Source organism: Pagrus major, chromosome 4 (genome assembly GCF_040436345.1).
Source record: "Pagrus major chromosome 4, Pma_NU_1.0".
In the NCBI taxonomy this organism is placed as follows: Eukaryota; Metazoa; Chordata; class Actinopteri; order Spariformes; family Sparidae; genus Pagrus; species Pagrus major.
Window position 1 is genome coordinate 3,381,408 of NC_133218.1, and position 18,340 is coordinate 3,399,747.

The 18,340-nt window shown below is 40.1% G+C and overlaps 2 protein-coding genes across 2 annotated transcripts; one reads left to right on the forward strand and one right to left on the reverse strand.

Annotated features, from left to right (window-relative positions):
- Positions 1-1,076: 1,076 nt before the first annotated feature.
- On the forward strand, positions 1,077-3,908 carry LOC140995225 (transmembrane protein 138-like). Its single transcript, XM_073465190.1, has 3 exons — positions 1,077-1,202; positions 1,502-1,577; positions 3,796-3,908. The coding sequence occupies exons 1-3, from the start codon at positions 1,077-1,079 to the stop codon at positions 3,906-3,908; spliced, it is 315 nt and encodes a 104-aa protein (XP_073321291.1).
- Positions 3,909-4,192: 284 nt separating this feature from the next.
- cfap70 (cilia and flagella associated protein 70) lies at positions 4,193-17,544 on the reverse strand. The gene is made up of 26 exons (XM_073464564.1): positions 17,430-17,544; positions 17,103-17,345; positions 16,568-16,663; positions 16,350-16,432; positions 15,743-15,928; positions 15,414-15,596; positions 14,212-14,306; positions 13,586-13,658; positions 13,319-13,456; positions 12,071-12,232; positions 11,787-11,873; positions 11,451-11,542; positions 11,190-11,250; positions 10,889-11,071; positions 10,595-10,726; positions 10,379-10,507; positions 9,853-9,986; positions 9,634-9,749; positions 9,087-9,293; positions 8,539-8,681; positions 7,969-8,121; positions 6,896-7,057; positions 6,483-6,572; positions 6,116-6,217; positions 5,440-5,487; positions 4,193-4,726 (listed from the first exon to the last, which is right to left on the reverse strand). Exons 1-26 carry the CDS (start codon positions 17,542-17,544, stop codon positions 4,616-4,618), a joined length of 3,324 nt encoding a protein of 1,107 aa, XP_073320665.1. The 3' UTR covers positions 4,193-4,615.
- Positions 17,545-18,340: the final 796 nt, after the last annotated feature.

Here is an 18,340-nt window from a genome sequence, read left to right on the forward strand (position 1 = left end):
TCTGCAGCACTCAGGTGTTAATAAGGTCAAAAAGGTTAAACGTTTATGCTCTTAAAGAAGTATCAACATTAGACAGGATTAAATGGATTACTTCAATTTGACAAATTGTAGAACGTGTCTGGTTACGTTTAGTAAGAACACAATGGGACGTGTTTCTTTTCTCTCTCAAATCAAGTCTCTGCTTTAAACGAGAATTGCACTGTGTAGTAAATACAGTTTTTCAGCAGAATACTAATGTGCCTCTTCTATCTCCTTCCACAGTCTCTGTTGGATTCACTACGGTGCTGATGTTGCACCAAGATTCAAGAAAATCCACACCACAGACTGTACTGAGCCACCACATCTGTTCATGTTGGAGCTGCAAAAATCAACCACTGTGACATGTTGGCTTCTGTGACTTCCAGGCAGTTCATCCCAAAACCAGACTCTTTTTCCCATTTTAAAAGGACTTCAATTCTTCCAAAGTAAACAGGACACATTTTAACCAGAGAAAATGGAGCCCTGATGTTGTGACTGAATTGTGGAGCAATTTGAACGCCTCACCAAGGCCCCAAAACAGTCAGGACTGTTGTGTGTGGATTGATGTTTCTATGTAGTGTGTGGGCAAGTGCAGCGCAGCCTTGGATCCATCGTATCCGCCCGGGCGCCCGGCCTTCGGGCCAGAGACGCTCCAAACCAGCAACTACTCTCTGGTGTTACTGATTCAGCTCAGCCTGCTCTCCTTCGACCTGTTCGTTAACTCCTTCAGCGAGCTGCTGAGGACAGAACCGGCCGTCCAGCTGGTGCTTTTCATGTGAGTAAGAGTTCCTCACTGACTCAGCTGCCAAGCATTATCTTTAGCTCGAGGGGGGGAAACAATTCTGAGCTGAGAATAGTACACTTTAGTTGTCTGTACTGAGTCATTAGGGATGCTGGAATGAAATGAAATAGCACTGTACAAAGACAGTAATCCTTCTGTTCCTGTCTCCCTCGTTTCTGCTGGTCACATATTCTCCCATCCTCTCTCTTTCTGTATGCTTCTCCCCAACAGTATCCAGGACATTGCCATCCTGTTCAACCTGATCATCATTCTGTTGATGCTGTTTAACACGTTCGTGTTCCAGGTCGGCCTGGTCGCCATATTACTGGAGCGGTTTAGATCTCTGCTAATGCTCTCTGCTCTCTATTTGACCTTCAGTATCATACTCCACTCCTGGCTCATGGTACGTGCTGTATGTGCACAAATAGAGAGATATAATAAAGTCTTCATGCATGTTTATTTTACCATAAGAACCAAATAGACTTGTAAAAATGCACTGGGGGCAAAATCCTACAAATTTCATAAAAGTAGATTAAAATTTGACCATTTATAGCCTGAAAAATCAGTGTTTGAACGACTTGTCAGCCTGTCAGTCCAATTTTAATGAGCAAGTTGGAATACATTTCCTTCTTTTTTTTATCTCGTTTTTCAAAGCTGTGAGATGAATATGACCATTAATGTTTTTCTGTATAATCTTTCCAGAATATGCGTTGGCTAAATACCAACAGATTTATTTGGACGGATGGCCTTCAGGTGCTGTTTGTGTTCCAAAGAACAGGTAAGCATGACATGTTAATACAATGTTTTTAATGCCAACCAAAAGTATTTATTTAAATGTTGAACCACAAAAGTAGAGCCAGACCGATATATTGGGTAGGCTGATATTATCAACAGATAATCAGATATATCAGTATCGGTGTATATGGTGTCCAATATGCAATGATATGTAAAGAGACTAAAAGATTATTATGCACAGAAAGATGCTTGGGTAATTTCAACTCTTTAAATTCCCAGTGAAGTTTAATGTTTTAGTGCACTGATGTCATTTAAGTCAATTAAGTTAATTGTTAAAGGGACTGTGTTGTGCTGGAAGCCAGTCATTTGTTTGCGGACTCCATTTCTAAACTTAGTACATTAATTACATTACACAACATTAGCTACTGTTGCTCTCTGTTAACGGGGTGAAGAAAGGCACTGAGATGGGGATCTTGAGAAGGTTCAAGTCACATCTAGTCCAGCAGCATTAAACAACTTAAACAAATCGTTCACAGGCTTGTGTAGGCAACAGAGAGAGACGGGGAAGGTCTCATTTTTTACGTCATACTACAATCTGCTCACATATGGCCAATAAAGAAGTGATTAATACACGTAAATTGCTACTAATTATTACATAGAGCCCCTTTAATCTGTAAAATATCCTGCCTCTGTTACATATCATTGTCACAAGTAATAAGCACATTTGAAGGATCATTGCAAAAAAAATGTATGTATATCGGCTGATATATCACTATAGGAATTGTTTTACTTCCTAATATCGGTATCAGTATTGGCCCCAAAAATCGGGTACAGGTCCAGCTCTACACAGAAGTCTATATATTAAAAACTGTTGTCTCGATAGCTTCGTTAGGGTCCTGTATTCCTTCAATAACATAAATGTAAAATGTATTAAAAAAAATTTAAAAAAGGAAGAAGAAAAAGAGAATCAAGTTGCAACTATAGATCTAGTCTCAGTTTACAAGAGCTAGAATACAACAGAGCTTTGGTGTTTTATCTCTGCTGAAAAAAATAGACAATATATGGAGAGTTATTCCCTTGAAACTAATATTTACAAGAGTGAATGCTGCATTTCAGAAAAAGGTGTAAACATTATTCTTCTTCAAAGGACTGACTCAATAGGTTCCTGCTCACCATTGTGCACGGAGCTGTTTTTATGTAACCTGGTTTCAGACCTTTGAAGAAATGGATTTTCAGTGTGATTATCTCTCTAGTTATGCTCTGAAGAAGGTCACTGACAGAAAGCTTACAGTGTTCTCAGAGTTCTTCATCAGTGTCAGTCTGTCCTCTCTACCATCAGGCTCCAGGAAGTGATCTCACATTGTCATGTGGGTGTGATTTTCATACGCGTATAAGCTGCTAAGTGGATAAAAGGATTTATTATCTAGTTGTTGTTCTCTATAGGTGATCCTTTATTAAGTGTGAGGACAGAATGTGGTCATGTTTATTTATCTCTCTGTTTTGTCTGCTACTCAAGACCAACCCAGACGGTTACTCAGTGTGTGATTCAGTGTTGCATCACCACTTCACAAAACCTCTTTCATTATCGACCCACCTTAAGGCTAAGTAAACTCTGCTGGGCTGAGTTGTACTTGATCTGATACATAGCTGTCTCTGTCTGTTTGCAATGCTAACATCCATGCACAGTCACATATTATAGCTTAAGCAATCTTTATCATTGTGCAAAGCCTTGACATGGGAGGCAGTCACTTGGAAATGGCTAAAATATTATCAAAATAAAAAGGGACAATAATAGATTTATTTACACTGATGACATTTGTCATATTTTTATGCATTTATCTTTTAAAATGCCGTTATTATTTTTCTGGTTTCTGGAAATTGGTTTTAATAAAGGGTGCACTGAACAGCAACTGAAATGATTCAGTGTGATGGATAACATAACAAGAGCAAGTCTCACATTTTTGCAAGTTTATTTTCCTAATTATGCTGCTTATTTAGTAGAAAACTGGACTACTTCTGTGATGGGTGGATTTTTTTTAATACGAAAAGGGGGAGTCCAAGATAGCAAGTATATTTGAATGTCAGCACCTTGGATAAAGTAACCCCTGACTCATCAGAATGTACTTTTTCAAACCTCTCCTGTTTTTTATGGGCTAGTGAAAGTCTGACTCAGAGCACCTTGAGACTGCCTGATGGAAACAAATGTATTTTCTGTCTGTTTTTATATATTAAAACATCCTTACATATTCTCCTGTTCACAGCTTCTGTGTTGTACTACTACTTGTACAAGAGGACCTCAGAGTATCTGGGTGACCCTCGCCTCTATGAGGACTCACCGTGGCTGCGAGAACTCTTTGATCGGGTCAGACAGTGACTCCCCTGCATCAGACTACATGATGCCACAGAGGCCAGAACTTGTATAAACAAGGCACAAATCAAAATGCCCATATGGAAAGCAAATACGTTAAAATAGTCTGCATTTGAAAACCCATAAAATGGGAAAAACTGACCACTTCAATACAGTGTATTTTAAAGGTATGCATTTCATTAACAATACGAATTACATTCTAGGAACTGTTATTTTCAAATTTAAAATAATAAATACATTCATTGAAACATATGCATGGTAAATGTATCTGACAGGAATTGTAGCCAAAATATAAATTTCAGATAACATTTCCTTCCGATGCAGCGAGGATTGTGCCAAAAATCTAGTGAGGCGTTTCTAAACATCTCATCAGGCTTGTTTTTCTGCTCAGATCGAACAAATGAAAAGTGAGATAACGATTCTTTAACATCTGTTGATTGTCACCACATGCCCTTTTTCCTTTCTTTTGTTAATGCCGTACATTTTTTTTAAAGTTGCTATTGCAGTTTTATATAAAAGTGAGCCTATTTGTGTTGCTTTGAGTTTGTTTGCAATGTCCATATTGAACTTTCTTACAGCTTGGCCAGTTACTGATTTCACTTTCTGTAAAATCTGATCCATCATGTGTCACAATAAATGTAAACACAATACAATAAAAAATTACAATAAAATGTCTTTTAAAAAAAATGTCTTTAGACACTGTGTTTGTGTATTTATACCCCTGCTTCAGAGCTTGTTCCAAAGCATGACTCCAGATGACTGAAGCGGAGTTGATCCTTCAGCTCATTAAACTCTTTGAGAAGTGACTCATTCTGCAGGTTGAACTGTGAAGCAAGAAGAAGAAAAGGTTTTCATTAGATAAGACTTTCTTTACATAAAAATTAAAACATATCCTGACTTTCAAATAGCTTTTGGATGAAAATTAATGCTTTGTGACAAAATTAATGATTAATGGAGAAGCCTAGATTTGTTTGTGTGACAACAAAAAATAAACTAGGAAATCTGTATAAAACCATTTTCTCTTCAGTTATTAAGGAGACATCAAAAAGCTTTGCTTTATGTTTATATAGAAATTAATTATTTAGGTTTATTTGTTCACTTAAAAAAATAAACATAGATTTCAAACCATTATTAAAGCAACATTAAGTAACTTTTTTACCTTAAAACAACAGATTCAAAATCATTTTGATGGCACAGTGTCTTGTAATAGGTTGAATGGTGTCTCTGTCTCAGCCACTCCGCCCCCCCATCACTTGTTTCTGCTCTATGTAACTTCAGTGAAGAGGGTAGGATAGAAGTTTTCAACACATAATATTGTTATGATGTAATGAGTTTTTTAGTTAGCATCTACATTATGTCTGATAAATTGTTGCAGACCTGGGATTTCTATATACACTATGACAGTGGTGTTGCACTCAGAAACTGTGGGGGGGCTAAAATGCCATTTTCCACATAATGTTGCGTTAATAATTATCATAACTAAAGCCAGCCCTATTTTAAAACCTCAATGACAATGACAAACATCAGGCTGACTCACCCTTGTTGCATATTTATAAAACTGCTCTGCCTCCTCTTGTCTGCCAGACTGAAAACAAAGGTTCATTGCATGGTTAGTTCAGGTTCCTGCTACCTGCTTTGAAAAATCAATTTGCGGACAGTGAAAAAGTGAATCTGTGCTCAAACCTAATACAAGGAACTTTTAACTGGATTTGAAACAGTACCAATTTAATACAGATTCCTCTATATGACATACATAAGCGACCAACTCCTTCAGAGATAAGATTGTCCATTTCTGAAAAGTTATAGTTACGCTCACAGTGTCAAATTTGGACTCATCCTGGTTGAATAAGTCATATCATGAAAATGCAATGAATTGAGTTTCTCACACCCTGAGGGAAAAAGCTGCTCTGTAATCTGGTGGTACAGTATTTGAAACTTTGTTTCACTTTTTTTCCACAGGGGCCACCAGAATCAACAAAAAATGAAAGTTCCTTGTTTCAGCTTAACTTTGTCCTCCTACTTTCTTGCAGGGATTCAGGTCACAAAGGTGAGGGTTATGAAATTTGCTTTTCCTCCTCAAATGAAGTGGTCGAGCCTCACTGAAGAATATGACAAGGCCATGTTGGCACACTGTGTCATATCCTGTCTTGAAATATGACAGGTGAGAGGCAGACAGGTGTGTGTGTTTTCAGAGCATCATCGTCAACACTCACCCTGAGGCAGATCAGAGACAGGTAAGCCCACACCTCTGCATTCTGATTGTTCAGATGGTTGGCATCAGTAAACGCTTCCTCTGCTATAGACAGCTCCTCCAGCTTTACAGAGAGAAACATGAAAAAAACACAGAAACATAACCAAATATGGCTTTCAGCAACCCAACATCTGTCTTGTTTACATTAAACTTGTTGGCCAACTAAACTATACAGCACATCCAAGAGTAATCTGGGCTTTGTTCACATTATAATTAGGATAGTACTTAGAACTTGCAACTCCAGCATGAAAACAGGAGTTATATAATGTATATTCTTAAGGTTTCCATTGTTTCCACCACTGGAGGTGGAGGTGGAGGTGGAGTTTTACCCGGTAAAAGGCGGTGCCCAGGCCCAGCCAGGTCAGGCATGACGGAGACTGCTCGCAAGCCTGCAGGTAGACAACTTTGGCTTGCTCATACTGAAAGTTAAAAACAAAATAATAAGATATTTAGTTACACTGCAGAAGGGGCTTCAGACAGGATGTTTTACAATTAATGCTGTGCTTCAACATGTCCAGGAAAACGCACTGTTCTTCATGACTTTGTGTCCAATTTCATTATTTTAGCAAAACCTGCTATGATTGGTTTTTCCAAGGTGCGTTGGAGCCCCACCCCTGTTTTAAGAATGGCTGGTGAAATTTTTGGTCTTTCCTGGAAATGCACCAGGTAAAATCCCCTGACTCATCACCCATGAGTAATAAGCTGCCCGTCTTATCTGACAGGCTCTGTCTCAGTATCTGACCTTCCTCTGCTGGAGGTAGATGGATCCCAGGCGAAGGAGGACGAGGTGAGAGTCTGATAGCTGCTGCAGGGAGTTCAGGCTCCTCTCATAACTCTCCTGGGCATCACTGATAGCCCCTTGCAGGTAGTGGCAGTGACCAAGCAGGGCCCACACATCTGCATCCTGCTCACAGGGTAGACAACAACTCTCAGGTCAAGGTTCAGAAGAGATGCAGTTTAATCAGGGTTAATGGTATTAACAACAACCTAACAACCTAGGTAGGACTAAATATGTTAGAACTCTGATTCATGGCTCTGGTCTGACTAAAAGCAGCAGTCACTGAGCTAGTCCTTAAACTAAGCAGTGGGACAAAAATCCTTTGTTAGGAGGGAATTTGTAACACCTCCCTGTATTGACAATAACATTGTCCTATGACAACTGAATTACTGAAAAACTATCCAGGTTTGTGTTAATCAACACTGAAGCATTAACCTACTTAGACTTCCCATTGGAATATTTCAAACATAATTGCATGGCAACACAGGGGAATCCTCCCATACATATTAATAAAGTAGTACTGATTTGCCTGTTTTTTTAACGTTATTAACACAAGACTCTTGTGTTAATAACGTTACTGCAGGAACTAAGAACACTAGGAGTAGTTAGGTAATCTCCAGCACAGATTTAACATATTTTAGCTTGAAATCCGTAACACGTAAAAAGGAAGCACCATGTAGGCAAACACTAACCTACTCTGCTGAAGCGAAATATTAATCCTGTTTTTCAGTTTGCACTTCTCCAGTTGTTGATGCCAATGCTGATTAACTTAATAATTTGAGTAAATATGTAATGTATTCACAGTCATGTCATCAGGGGAGTCAATTATATTTTTGCTGCAAACTAATAAAAATGAGGTGAGAGAAGTTCATTAATCCAAAAGAAAATGTGAATCTTTGCTGCAGTTTGAACATCAGATAAATTACAGGACGTGGACTTAATACCCTCACACTAACAGATCAGTACGGAGGCACCGAGCCATACATGTCACATTTTCCACCCAGTCTTTACTCAGCCAGTCATGAGCGTGTGAGTACCTGGTTACTGTCCAACAACACCTCCTTAAGGCCGGCGGCGGCACTGCAATAGTCAGCTCTGAGCAGCTGCAGCGTGGCGTGATGAAGAAGATAGGAGACACTGCGACCACCGAGTGACCACAGCAGCTCCTGAGACAGAGCCTGCTCTGCAATCTGACAACAGGAAAACAGTGACTGCTGACAACTGTTTGCAACCACAACACAGACATTTTTTGTATAATCTTTGCTGAAACTTTGATAATGACAAATAGACATTGAGGGTAGCATTGTTCACTTTAAAATATAACTTGCTGTTGTGCTGTTTTTGCTGTGTACAAAAACTGTCTGACATCTGACATTTTAGATACAAAATTATTTTTATCTGCTTTGACTTTCCAAAAACTGATTTCCATAACATAAGGCTTCCACATCCAAGGGTCATTTTCCAGCTGTTGGAGCATCTATAATGGTCGTAAATCACTTTAGCCTCATAGCACACTAAACTGAGGGTCACAAACGGCACTACAGCAGTACTGTACATTGTGGATGACTGGTCATATTTGACCAGTGTGAGTCCAGCTCAGTTTTTACCTGCAGGGCATTGTTCTGCAGCAGAAATTGAACTGTCTCTGTGTAAATGGTGAAGGAGAGTTTAGATGGAGCTGATCTAGAGCTGACACTCGGTTCTGGAGGCTTTTCTTGTGCCCCTGCGTCCTGGTCTGCACACTTTGGGTCTAGGAGAAAATGACAGTTAGGAACCTGTTAGGTAGCATGGGCTTCACCAGGAGCCATATATTCAGTATATATACTTCAGGCTAAAGTGAACAGAGAAAGTCAATGGTGGACATATGACAGAAAGTAGAGATAATACTTTTTGAATGTGAGACTGTGTTGAATATCAACATTTTTATCTACATTTTAGGTTTTCTGTCCTTAAATAATTTAAAGGTCTACACACATACAGATTCATTAAAAACAAAGCAGAACTGGAACCAGAACTACTTCACATACAAAGCAAATCCCAAATTACTGTGTAAATAAGCCCCAGTTTTTTTGTTTTTCTCCAATGATGACATTTATGTCTGTGCCTGGTTGTCCACCATGTGACTCTGGCTACCTTTACTAACACTGCAACTCACCTTGGTCAACAGTGGGAGACGTAGCCTTCTCTTCCTCCTCCTCCTGCTGCTCCTTTTCATTTTTCTCCTCCTCGTCTTTCTCCTTGTCTTTCTTCACCTCTTCCCTCTGTGTTTGCTTCTTTGCTTCTTTTGCCCTCAAATGCCTTCGGGCTTCCAGAAAAGCCCTCTCAGCCAGGATGGATTCGTTCTGGCTCTCATGGAGCAAACCTGGACAGCAGACCCAGAAATGTGAAATGAGACTGCACATTTCCCTGCTTGCATCTCTCCTGCTTTACTGCTCAGAGTCAATCAGGGTCAGAGTCTGTGAGGGGCTAATGTGAATATATGTTATTCAACCAAATGTTAATATTTGTTGTTGATTTAACATCTTTGTGATTACCTGATTGTCATTATTGGGTATTTTCCTTAAAAAATCTCATTTAGCCTTCAAAAAACCCTCTGAAACAGCATTTGAAAGACTAAAACTCTGCACTGAAACCAGACTAATGAATCTTAAGGGACAGGTATACCCTAACAGCAAGGGTAGGAATAAAATTTTTCTTCTCACCCAGCAGAGTCCAGGCAACCATACTGGGTGGGTCTATTTGGGTGGCCCTCTCCAGGAAGGTCTGGGCCTCCTTGTAATGCTCAAACATCATTGCCAACACCCCACACATCATCAGGCTGGAGAAACAAGAGGATGCAGACACACAGGACTTCCCAGTTGACAGGCAGGAAGTAAAGTTACATTATGTTTCTGTTTTTAGTGTAAGTGGACGTTTATAACCTGGGTTGGTGTGCCTGTTGAATGGACACAGCGTCATGGAAACACTCTTTAGCCTTCATGTAGTCTCCTGTCAGCATGTAGTGGCTTCCCCACTCAAACTTGTGGGAGGGCTCACTGGGATGCCTCACCGCCAGCTGCAGGAGAAAAAATACAAAATTCAGTGGCCACTCAAGGAATTATACCAGCCAGAGTTACTTATCTGCATCTAGATTATAATTAAGTACTTCTACAACATGACTTTTGGCCACAAACAGAGGAAAACACTGACATGCTCCATGAATAACAGACAAAAAGAAGCCAGTGCATACATTAAGGTGCATTTGTTGCAACAAATCAATAAATCAATAAATAAATAGGCATGCATTTTGATTCAAAGTCTGAAAGGAGTGAATAGTTTGACACCTGTGACTGGCTGTCAACTGTGCTCTGTTTTATTTATACAAATAAGTCCAGTCTTTTAGCCAGTTTTTTTCCTCATTTATTTTGAGTGAAGAGCAGAAGTATTATGAAAGACAAGTTATTTTACCTCTTGGTAATATTGAACAGCCTGCTGATAATCCCCAGTAAGATGAGCCTCTTGAGCAAAATGTCTGAGCTGAGAGGAACTCAACTGGATGTCCGGCAGGGAGTCATTATTGACGTCATCTGAAGAAGTCTGGTGAAGATGTGAGTTAAAAATGAACATAAATGTGCAGTATATAAATACTATGTGTGAGTGTGTGATTGTGTGTGTGTGGGTTACCCCATTGAGAGCTATGTGCATCTCCTCCACCAGGTAAACATAAAGCTTGCTGATAAAAGCCTGTAGCTCCTGAGGGTTGGTGAATGGCTCTGTGTGCTGCATCTTGTCACGAACAATCCTAACTACTGCATGCTGTACACCAGAAACACACACACGCACACACACAGACACACACACACACACACTTATGAAGTCAAATATCGACAGAAGAGTCATCAACACCAGGAAAATAACTGGTCAACTATCATCTCCAAAAAACTCGTGCAAGTTTTATCTGTGTGCGTTTGGTCTGACCTTCAATTGTTCTTTATAAGTGAAGTATCTTCCAGAGACATTAAGCGCTCCCCTTAGCTCAACCTGCTTTTGCTCCCAGCTGCAGTCTCCTGAAACCTCCCATCTCGTTCCAAACAATTCATTACACTGCTCAAAAACCATGGTCTCCATGTTGCCTATCTGCCTGTGGAAGTCCAGCACTGCCTGCAGAAGCACACATTCATGGAGAGAATTCAGCAAGTCAGCAACTCTGTGGTGTGTGGTTGAATGTGTGTGTGTGTGTGTGTGTGCGTGTGCATATATAACTGTGTCATTGTTTTACTCTTTCTGCTCTGCCAGGACCTGCTGGAAGTGGAGGTCTGGGTGGGATCAACTCCTTCACCCTGCAGGAAATAGAGACACACCTAAGTATATTTCTCAGTCATTTGTGTTACACAATCAGTCAAAAATCCAAGATGCAATGACTAAATGTAACAGAACAGAGTGCAGTTTTCTCATAGCTCATGGCCACAGTCTAGCAAGACAGTCTAAATACTAGAACCAGGCCAAAGTCAATGACCTAGGGGATTGATATACACTTTACCTTCTGGCCAGCTCCTCTGGAGATGTTTTGGATACCAGCGGTTTCTCCAAGGCTATCTCAATGATAATGTAAGTTCTGGCCTCCACATATGTCTGTCGATCACAGGAATGAGATGTAAACATGCTGAAGACTTCTCAAAATATTCAGAAAACAGCAAGCATAGATTTACAGTATATTGCAGTATTAAGGATGTACAGTGACAGTTTAAAGCTTGTACTGCTGTACTTGCATCAGTTAAAACTGTAACTACAACAGCAGTTTCCAGTAAATGATGCCCACTGTGTGTGTGACTGCGCTAACACTGTGTGAAGTTTGCTCTGTTTAGTGGAAGCTTACATTTCTCTCAGTATTGATGTGTGGCAGCTCATGTTCTGTCAAGCTGTCGGTCACACTGCCAGCTATCCTGCTCTGATTGTGAGGTTGCTGACATAATAGAAGCAGGTTACATCAGGATTCAACATTGACAAAAATAAGTTGAGACTTTAAAGGCTACAGTTTGGTGAAACAAACTAAAAACTGGTGTTTTTTTCTTTGCTGAAGTATTTTTGAGGGCTTGTTTAACAGTTAATGTCTTGTCAGGTTTTCCAAGCCTCTAAATATTCTGTCAGGACGTTGCTGACCTTTTTGGCTGCCTCCTTGGTATCCCTGGCTCCCTTGTTGCTTCCATCCAAGTGCTTTCCTGTCTTACCCCTGTAAGAGCCTGCAGCTGAGCCAGCACGAGGTTTGACCAGGTCCACTGCAGCCTTGGCCTGCTCCTTTAACACACTGACACTCCGCTTGGCCTTAGAGTACAAGATCATTGACAGACTCATTTCAACAAAAGGTTTAACAGAGCACACAGTAGGATCAGTTTTAGGATTATTGAGGAAAACCCTGTTTCCAAAAAGAGTTAGGACGCTGTGTAAAGGGTAAATAAAAACAGAATTCAATCATTTGCAAACAACCTGTGTTAACCCAAAGCAGTTTTCTGAAGTGTTTGCAAGCCCATGTAGTAACCTTTATATCCTTTATACGAACATATGTTTGTTTCGTATTCGTATGTCTGTCACAAATCAGTCTCATTTACTCTACACAGCGCCCCATCTTTTTTTAAAATGGGATGGTAGACTATTGAGTGAAGTCTTTGTTTATGTATCACACATGATCAATTACCTTTTAAGCGACCCACAACAAGAGCATGCTCAGACTTGCTAACAGTGTTTCCTCTGTTCTGACCCCTTGCACGTTCTTAACAGAGAAACAATTTCTGACTTCTAACAGGCAATTTAGAGTCCCTCCATTTAAACGCAACAGGCTGAAGAATTCTCTTATACATCAGTCTATCCTGATGCTAAACCGAAATCTGTGTGCTGCTAAGTAAAATCTTAATCTGAGAATTTTATGTATTATATGGTCATGTGTGTTCAATGTGCTTTGTGCATCTAGAAATATGTGTCATATGTGTAACCGTTTGTTTAACCTGTGTATAAACTTCTTGACCAGAACACTCAAAGGGTGCAAAATGAATGTCAGTGTAAACTGCCGATAAAGTTGTATCATATCTTATTATATCACATGACACAGCAGATCCGTGTAGTATCCTGAGATCTATGATCTCTGTATTGGACACACAAAGATGAAATTGATATTGATATTTTTTTCAGACCGTGTTAAGAAAGCCAACACAGGTATATCCTTAATGGAATTCCATCTGCTTTTTAAAGGTACACCCCTCTAAAAAGTGAATGGAAGTCCATTTGTGTATAACTTAACCCTGGTAGATAATGCTTTCCTGATGCTTGATCCAGTAAATATAGAACCAGATCAAGAACTATAAATAAATGAACAAAAGAGAAAGCAAATGAGTCAACTGTGTTTATCTGTGCAACCTTTTTCAGCAACTCAGCCTCAGAGAAGGGATGAATGCTGTATGCTCCTCGGATGTGGCAGACTCCAGGATACAGCAGTCGCCTCATGTCCACAAATGCCACACCATGGAAAGGGATCTCTGGGTTCTCTTCAGCTATCTACACATACACACAGAAACACACACACACACGAACAAAGTGTGACTGCATGCACTTGCCAGCAAGTCATTGACTGTTGCTTCAACATATCCGTAGAATACATATCTGCCTCACTGGCTTGGATTCTACCTTTGCCAGCGAAGCGGACGACTTCATAATCTCCACCGGCCAGAGTCTGTTCTCAGCGATTCTCTGCCGCAGCCTGAAATCACAGCCAACATTGATACATATATTTTCATGTTTATTTTCTGTATCTTTATCTCTCATTCTGTATTTTCTTAAGTGTTATTTCTACACCAAATGCTGCAATTCACTCACATGCATTCTGATGTTTCTTTTTAATTTATGTGTATTTTCTCTTTTTGTGTGTTGCTTACCAATATTTCCCAAGTAATTACTTGTTATTGTAATGACCAGTTTCATTTACAAAGATTCAACTTTACTGTACTAAACGTGTTAAGTCCCAGGTTCATCGCAGGCTCTGAGGTAAAAAGAGTGAAAGATCAAACGACTTCTCTTTGACTTCATGGTTTTCCTTTCTATTTGGCCTGAAAATGCGTTGAACCAGGCAACCAGGTTTTCAAGTATACTCTGCTATAATCCTGAAATGTGATTCCTTGGTAAAAATTCAGATATAGCCCCAGGAATCAGATGACTGACTTTCCTTTACTAGAATAATCTCTTCAAAGTCATTGCCAACAGGTAGCCTGAAGGTCAGACATTAGGAGGGGGAGTGTGGTGTGTGTGTAGCTGACCTGGTGGTTCCTCCTGCATCCAGGAAGCAGTGCATCTCTGTGTCCCAGCTCACCCTGTTCTTTGTGGTCTCTGCCTCATTGCGAAACTCCCGGTCCTGTGGGAACATTTTGACCTTGAGCCCAGGAACTGACTGTGTAACTGACTCTGCCTCCATGCAGATTTTTTTTTATACGTTCCAATCTACAGTATCAAACATGCTACTTAAGTCAATTTGATTATCCTATATTCAGAATTTTCCCTCTGAGACCCACTTTAATACCTTTCAGTTTCGGCATTAGTTTGTATTTTTCCTTGTAAAGGTTTCATATTTTACAGTATCATCAAGTTTTACACATCCACTGAATCAGCACAATCTCAACTAATTGGGCATATAACTTAATAAAGACCTCTATACACTATAATGGGGGGTAGTAGCTTGTAAAACAAACAAAAACTGAACTTGAATTTGCTTATTTTATTTACCACACTGGAAACCATAATATTGAAATCAAAACTCAAAGTAGAAATCTTTACACATTTCTTTGGATTGTGTTAGAAGTGATTTAAGGTTCCTGTCTTCTTCTGTTTATGAGTTATGCTCATGTTTTGGCCAGTATCCATGGGGCTTTTTTTGTGAGGAATTTTTCCTGCCAAAAATGATATGCATCATGTCAGTTCCTGTCCAGAATCATAAATAAGCCCCAAATAAGTCTCAGCTGTAGTAAATCTCAAACTTGTATATACGTATATCTTTGCAGCTTTTTCTGTCACTCCAATAAACTTCTCTCAACAGTTTATTCTCTGTTTTGAGTTCAGGAATCCTGTGTGGCTCCTGTTTTCACAGCAAAGCATCTGAATCAGACACTGTGTTGGCACCCACTGGAGTTGAATTCAGAAATGTGATTCTTACACTCTATATGTCACCGACAAGGCTTTAACATTTAGATTCTCCTGCTTCTCTAGTTAAACAGGGAAAAAAAACAGCGTGTGTCTAGCTCAAACCATTGTTGAATAACGATGTTCTGAAGACAATATGATGTTTGCGACCATTTACACTCCTGCAGGTCTCAGGGCACCTTTAAGATGTGTTTGGTGTGAAAATGGGGTTTATCTTAAAGTTTATTCATCAAATGAAAGGCGTCCATACCATTTGGACAATTGTCGACAGTAGTGTGCCTTATTGTGAAAACTATAAATGCATCAAGGCTGTATGTGCTGTTACCTCTAAGCTGGTCAGCTCGCCATCCTCTTCGTCAATGGGCTCTGCCTGGAAAAAGACATCAGGCAGGAAGTGGTTCCCCGGGACTAGCAAGGCCTGATGTAGTCTCTTCCTCTGTCGGCCCTTTTCCTCCCTCTGCCCTCCAGCCTTTATCTGCCCTTCACAGAACAGCAGCACCTGATCTTTCTGGGAGTCAGATGAGTAGTACAACCATCTCTATTGGTATCACTGTGTCTCTTTTTCTTAAAGATCTACACTTGCCTTAAACAGTAAAATTAAAAATTATATGAATGTAATTTGTTCTGTTCAATAAAGTAGCTCCAAAAACTCACCTCTGCTGTAAGCGGGACTGACAGGGCAGCAGCGTATGTGGAGGGGGCAGGGCCCGACAGCAGAATCCATGAGTCAGGGACAGAATAGGCTGTCTCCACGGTTACCGTCAGCAGGTTTGAGGCTGAGAGTTCAGCCTCAGGCAGTACCGGATCCGACACACTGACACACACTTCCAGTGTCGATGGCTAATGGAGGTCAAACCATGAGGCACGTACCAAATTGTATTTAACTGTGTTATTATATTGTCTGCAAATGTTATCATTAAGTTCAAGGTAGTAAAATGTGCAAGATGTTCCTACCTGAGGTTTGAAGTCCTTTACCAAACGCAGCTGAATTATAAATATTCACCACACATACTGAGTGAATATTAAAACTGAGTGACAACCATTGGTAGCTTTTTACAATATTTTTCATTATGAACAGCCGCCATATGCAGAATTTTGATATGGTTAAAATACCTGCCAAGCAGCCTAGTGTGAGCAAGCCCTGTATAGGCTCATGACATGGTAATGCCATGAAAGCTTTTACATATAGCATGATAGTAAAAGAAGACCCCGAGCCTAAAATAACTGAGTGACATTATTGTCGAGACATTAACCGACCGACCTTGCTACCGGAGTTCTGGATCTCTTTGGCTGAGGAGCTCGTCACTGGATTCAGTGGGACAGTGGACGAGAAGCTGCACTGACCTGAAGACAGAGGAGAAAACCATTCCAACAGTAAAAGTCGTGCCTTGTAAGGGAACATAAAGCAACCGTCATTTGATTAGATAAAAAGGTTTGTTATATTACTATATGAAAACACATATCATTTATAACAGCAACCTTGTAGCAGCGGCAGCAGGTCGACCACAGCTTGGCCCAGCACAGCCGTCCTCGCCTCAACTTTCTTCTCCTCAGGCAGGAGCTCTGTCACCATCACTGACCACAACAAAGTCATTCACATTAAACAGAGGGCTGTACAGACAGGCGCAAAAACTCCAGGTTTTATTCATTCAACAGTGAGCAAATTATCACCAATTTTATGACATTGTTATTGAGAATTGTTTTGACTTGAGCTGCAGTAGACCTGTCAGTATTCATTCAACTTTTGGTAATGAATCTGGGGGACTAAAATAGTACTTTTCAAGGAGGATATCTACAAAGAATAAGTCTTGGATGGCTGACAAACCTACCAATTATACTATCATCAATATGACAATTAACTAACAACAAAACTGCAGAAAAAACAGGTGAATTTAGAGGCTGAGGTATTGTCACAGAAAAGCCAGTTCCTCCTGAATGAAAACACAGACTGAAACTAAATGTTTAGAAAGCACATATATCAGGAGACAGAACAACATTTTCAAACTCAGCTTACGTATGATTGGTTTATGGGCGATGTCACTGAGAGCCTGAGTATCATTGGGACAGTGGAAGCTGCAGGTAAAGTCGAAGTCAACACGCTTCTCCACTGGGTCCACCTGCTTCTTGTCCGACTCTCCCAGTACCGTTCCATCAAATTCAACCCGCACGAAACTCTGGCAGCTGTCTGCCTTTTTTCCTTGCTGAGAAGAGATGAAAAAGAATATGTACTGCTTGGTGGACACTGTTATCCACAAACCTTTCCAACACAATAAACAAAATGATAAAGTTTTAATTACATTACAGTAAAAACAACTAAATAAATCTATTTTAAGTAACATACTTGACATGATGTCAAAAGCATTTCCCATGAGTTTCAGCCATTGGTATGCTGTCATGCCCTCATGGGACCTGTAGCTGGCCAGCATGTCTCTTTGATCAATTCTCTGGTTTGACATCTTTGAAAAGTGAAAATGGCAGTGTGCAGGGAGCCTGCCCCTTTATACCAAATCTGACAACCATTCAGCTACTTAGCCAACATCCAATTAGCCAATCACAGAGGCAGAGGGATGTGCAGTGGAATATAAATGATGCCTCTTTAAACACATAATGAAACAACACAAAGAAATCAGAGCCTATGCACCAGTTCATATCAGTTAACACACTGTAAGCCTGATTCAGTTCATTGATAATATCATGTATAATCCAAGTTATAAGGAGGGCATTCATTTCAAATCAAGTATCTGTAAGGTTGCCACGGTAGCAGTCAACAATGTTGGCTAACCAGAGCGGTTGTTAGTTTCTCTTTCAAGCCTGTTGCCTCAAACTGTAATTTAATAACAGTCAGCAACGGAGCGAAAGCCTTGTGTCTTTTTTGTTACTCAACCTTGCAAAAAAAAAAAGGTAACAACACCCTTTAGGGACACTTGTGTTGCTTTGACCGTTAGCTAAGCGCTGGTTGCGTCATGAAAGTTAAGTATGCTAACGTTATTTCTAACGTTCACCACTTGTGCCTCACTAACTAACAAACGTTGAGTGATCTTACCAGGTTATTTCCACGGTTTATTTTTATAGTCAAATTGGTTCCTGTGGTGTTTTCAGGCGTATCCATTGTATAAATAACGCAAAGTGGTAACTTATGTTGACGTTAGCTGCCGTTTCGAGCAGTTGTCGCTTTCTCATTGAATATGCGGAGTGCCGTTTCCATGGCAACGCTGCTACACATGTTGGTGACTTCCTGTCGAAAACAGAGAA

Bases quoted from the DNA above. Each gene is read 5' to 3' on its own strand.
- LOC140995225 (XM_073465190.1), top strand. From the start codon at position 1,077: ATGCTGTTTAACACGTTCGTGTTCCAGGTCGGCCTGGTCGCCATATTA. The intron at 1,203-1,501 runs GTACGTGCTGTA...TAATCTTTCCAG, and splicing joins TACTCCACTCCTGGCTCATG to AATATGCGTTGGCTAAATAC. The intron at 1,578-3,795 runs GTAAGCATGACA...TCCTGTTCACAG, and splicing joins GTTTGTGTTCCAAAGAACAG to CTTCTGTGTTGTACTACTAC.
- cfap70 (XM_073464564.1), bottom strand. From the start codon at position 17,544: ATGTCAAACCAGAGAATTGATCAAAGAGACATGCTGGCCAGCTACAGG. The intron at 11,543-11,786 runs GTAAGCTTCCAC...TGTGATCGACAG, and splicing joins ACATCAATACTGAGAGAAAT to ACATATGTGGAGGCCAGAAC. The intron at 9,750-9,852 runs GTTATAAACGTC...TTGTTTCTCCAG, and splicing joins CAACAGGCACACCAACCCAG to CCTGATGATGTGTGGGGTGT.